Source organism: Ursus americanus, chromosome 14 (assembly GCF_024610735.1).
Source record: "Ursus americanus isolate L20-20 chromosome 14, mUrsAme1.1.p, whole genome shotgun sequence".
Lineage (NCBI taxonomy): Eukaryota > Metazoa > Chordata > Mammalia > Carnivora > Ursidae > Ursus > Ursus americanus.
In genome coordinates, this window is record NC_142140.1 from 49022465 (window position 1) to 49026733 (window position 4269).

Below are 4269 nucleotides of genomic sequence, written 5' to 3' on the forward strand. Positions count from 1 at the left end.
AGTTTGTTCATAGTTAAGATTCTTTTTCCTGGTTTGCCTCTCTTTTTCCCCCAACTGTTTTCATTTGTTTGTTTCTTAAATTCCACATATGAGTGAAATCATATGGTGTTTGTCTTTCTCTGCTTGACTTATTTCACTCAGCATAACACACTCTGTCCACAATTGCAAATGGCAAGACTTCATTCCTTTTGATGGCTGAGTAATATTGCATTGTGTATCCACATCTGTATCCATTCATCAGTCATGGACATTTGGGCTCTCTCCAGAGGTTGGCTGTTGTTGACATTGCTGCTATAAATATCAGGGTGCCTGTAACCCCTCAAATTAGTATTTTTGTGTCCCCTGGGTAAATACCTAGTAGTGCAACCTTCAGAATGAGAGAAGATATTTGCAAGTGACATATCTGATAAAGGATTAGTATCCAAAATCTATAAAGAACTTATCAAACTCAACACCCCAAAAAACAAATAATCCAGCTAGAAATGGGCAGAAGACATGAATAGATACTTTTCCGAGGATACACAGATGGCCAACAGACACATGAAAAGATGCTCAACATCATTCATTATCCGGGAAATACACACCAAAAGTACAATGAGATATCACCTCACACCTGTCAGAATGGCTAAAATTAACAACACAGGAAGCAACAGGTGTTGCCGAGGATGCAGAGAAAGGGGAAACCTCTTGCAATGTTGGTGGGAATGCCAACTGGTGCAGCCCCTCTGGAAAACCTTATGTAGGTTCCTCAAAGAGTTAAAAATAGAACTACCCTATGATTTCATTTTGTGTTATGAATGAGTACTATTCATATATATATATATATATATATATATATATATATATATATATATATATATATCACATATATATCATATCTTCTATATCCATTCATCTATTCATGGCCACTGGGTTGTTCCCAGATTTTGGCTACTGAACACCTAGGTATTTACCCAAAGGATGTATGGACTTTTCTATCTCAGAGTCCTATACTCTCTCTTTAGAAGATGTCAGTACTCAACATATATTCCTCAAATGCAGGAAAGCATTTCTCATTAAAACTGTAATACCTGCTCTCTTAGGGAAAGGGCTGAATGGACAGGAATTCCTAATCAGAGGTGTCAGGTAACTTCCCTTAGATCAGATCAATACTAAAAAATGTATTTTTCTTTCTTGATAACAAAATAGAAATGGTAGCCCATCACTCTGTTAATAATGCCCAGTTGCCACAAATCAAAAGTACAATGCAGTATCTCCTCACACCTGTCAGAATGGCTAAAATCAACAACACAAGAAACAACATTTTTTTGGTGAGGGTGTGGAGAAGGGGAACACTCTGGCCCTGTTGGTGGGAAAGCCTGGTGCAGGCACTCTGGAAAACAGTGTGGAGTTTCCTCAAAAAGTTAAAAATAGAACTGCTTTATTTTTTTATATAATAATATTTTTTATTACATTATGTTAGTCACCATACAGTACATCCCTGGTTTTTGATGTAAAGTTCAATGATTCATTAGTTGCGTATAACACCCAGTGCACCATGCAATACGTGCCCTCCTTACTACCCATCACCGGCCTATCGCTAGAACTGCTTTATGATCCAGCAATTGCACTGCTATGTAGTCACCCAAAGACTACAAAAATACTAATTCAAAGGGATACATGCACCCAAATCTTTTTAGCAGCATTACCTACAATAGCCAAAATCTGGAAACAGCCCAAGTACCATAGATAGATGAATGGATAAAAAATTGTGATATGTGTGTGTGTGTGTGTGTGTGTGTGTATACATATATATATGGCTATTGTATATATGTTTGTGTGTATGTATATATGATATATACATATATATACAAACACATACTGAGGAATATTATTCATAAAGCAAAATGAAATCATGCCATTTTCACTGACGTGGGTGGAGCTAGAGTGTATTATGCTAAGCCACCAAAGTCAGTCAGAGAAAAACAAATACCATGATTTCTGTCATATGTGGAATTAAAGAAACAAAACAAAGAAGCAAAGGGGAAAAAATGAGAGAAAGAGAGACAAATGAAGAAACAGACTATTAACTACAGAAAACACACTGCTGGTTACCAGAGGAGAGGTGGGTGGGGGGATGGGTGAAATAGGTGATGGGGATGAAGAAGGACACTTGTGACGAGCGCTGGGTGTTGTATGGAGTGTTGAGTCACTATACTGACCACCTGAAAGAAATATTACACTGTATATTAACTAACTGGGATTTAAGTGAAAATTTAAAAAATGAAAAATTATCATGCTATTTTTTTTCTTTCTTTGTAGTCTCCACCACCACATGGAAACAGACAATGACACACGAATTTCAGAGTTTCTTCTTCTGGGATTATCAGAGGACCCCAAACTGCAGCCCCTCCTATTTGGCCTTTTCCTCTCCATGTACCTGATCACTGTGTTTGGAAACCTGCTCATCATCCTGGCCGTCAGCTCTGACTCTCACCTCCACACCCCCATGTACTTCTTCCTGGCCAACCTGTCCTTTGTCGACATCTGTTTCACCTCCACCACCGTCCCCAAGATGCTGTGGAACATCCAGACTCAGAGCAAACTCATAACCTATGAAGGTTGTATCACTCAGATATACTTTTTCCTACTCTTTTCAAGCTCTGATGACTTTCTCCTGAGTGTGATGGCCTATGACCGCTTTGTGGCCATCTGTCACCCCCTGCACTACATGGTCATCATTAACCCCTGGCTCTGTGGACTGCTGGTTCTGGTGTCCTGGATCATGAGTGTTCTTAATTCCTTGTTACAGAGCTTAATGGTGTTACAGCTGTCCTTCTGCACAGAGGTGGAAATCCCCCATTTTTTCTGTGAACCCAATCAGATGATTCAACTTGCCTGTTCTGACACCTTTCTTAATGACATGGTGATGTATTTTCTAACTGTGCTGTTGGGTGGTGGTCCTCTGGCTGGGATCCTTTACTCTTACTCTAAGATAGGTTCCTCCATACATAGGATGTCATCAGCTCAGGGCAAGTACAAAGCATTTTCCACCTGTGCATCTCACCTCTCCGTTGTCTCCTTATTTTTTTGTATGGGCTTAGGAGTGTACCTTAGCTCTGCTGCTACCCAGAGCTCCCATGCAAGTGCAGTGGCCTCGGTGATGTACACGGTGGTCACCCCCATGCTGAACCCCTTCATCTACAGCCTGAGGAACAGAGACATAAAGAGGGCTCTGAAAAGAATCATTGGGGTTCCAGTGATGTGAGGGCCCATCGTCCTGGGGTTGAAGAAGTGCCCATGATTGCAGGGCTCACAGCCTCAGAGCCTGGACCTGCCATTCTTCGACCAGGCTGTGGAGGTAGAATCTGCTCTTTCTATATATTTTCTGGCATTTCTATTCATTTGAATTCAACTTCTCTGTACATTTATGTAATTCACTTTATTAAACTTCTCTTCTCTCTGATATATTGACAGTTTCCCCTTATCTGTTTTAATCCAGTATTTTCCCCACCCTGGAAATTTCGTAAGTTACATGGGCACAAATGGCTGGAAATTTCATATCTTACATGGGGCAAGTTGGATTTCTTAAAAATCTTTTCATTTCAAATGGTTTGTATCATGCCAAATAAATTTTCCCTAGATTTCCCAAAGGAATATTCATGAGTTGTATTCTTCATATGGAAGAATCTACACTTGGCCACTAAGCCCTTCACGTGACTTTATTATAGATGAAAATACAAAATCCCAGTTTTCACCTAGAGTCTGTCCATCTTTTTACGTTACTACCTTCAGTCCTCTGCCTGATAATGTGGACTCTAACACTGTTCCCTTTAAGTCTTGGGCTCCAAAATATTTCTTTTTCTTTTCTCTGTGTTTACATCACAGTTCACGCTGTGCATCTCTTAGCTGAAGCATGGAACACTGGTGTCCACAACTGAGGGGGATATTCACTGAGGTGAAGGTTTGCTTAGTGTCTTGTATGTTTTATCACTGAACTGTCTCCCTGTTCTCAGTTCTGGTCTCTTTTATAATTGTATCCATTTCCTAAGACTGCACACAAGCCTTTCTGAAAACACGTGTCTTCATATAACGCCTTTATTGTTGAAAGAGATTGCCTGGTGGGCTGTTGTTCTGATGTATCCTGTGCTATTTAACAGTCTCTACATTGTCTTTTTTTATTTTAATGTTTTTTTATTACATTATGTTAGTCACCATACAGTACATCTCTGGTTTCTGATGTAAAGTTCGATGATTCATTAGTTGCGTATAACACCCAGTGCACCATGC

The 4269-nt window shown here is 39.7% G+C and overlaps 1 protein-coding gene across 1 annotated transcript; it reads left to right on the forward strand.

Annotated features, from left to right (window-relative positions):
• Window positions 1-2314: 2314 nt before the first annotated feature.
• Window positions 2315-3247, forward strand: LOC123792312 (olfactory receptor-like protein OLF4). The gene has a single exon (XM_087866662.1). It carries the CDS (start codon window positions 2315-2317, stop codon window positions 3245-3247), a length of 933 nt encoding a protein of 310 aa, XP_087722788.1.
• The last annotated feature ends 1022 nt before the right edge of the window (window positions 3248-4269 follow it).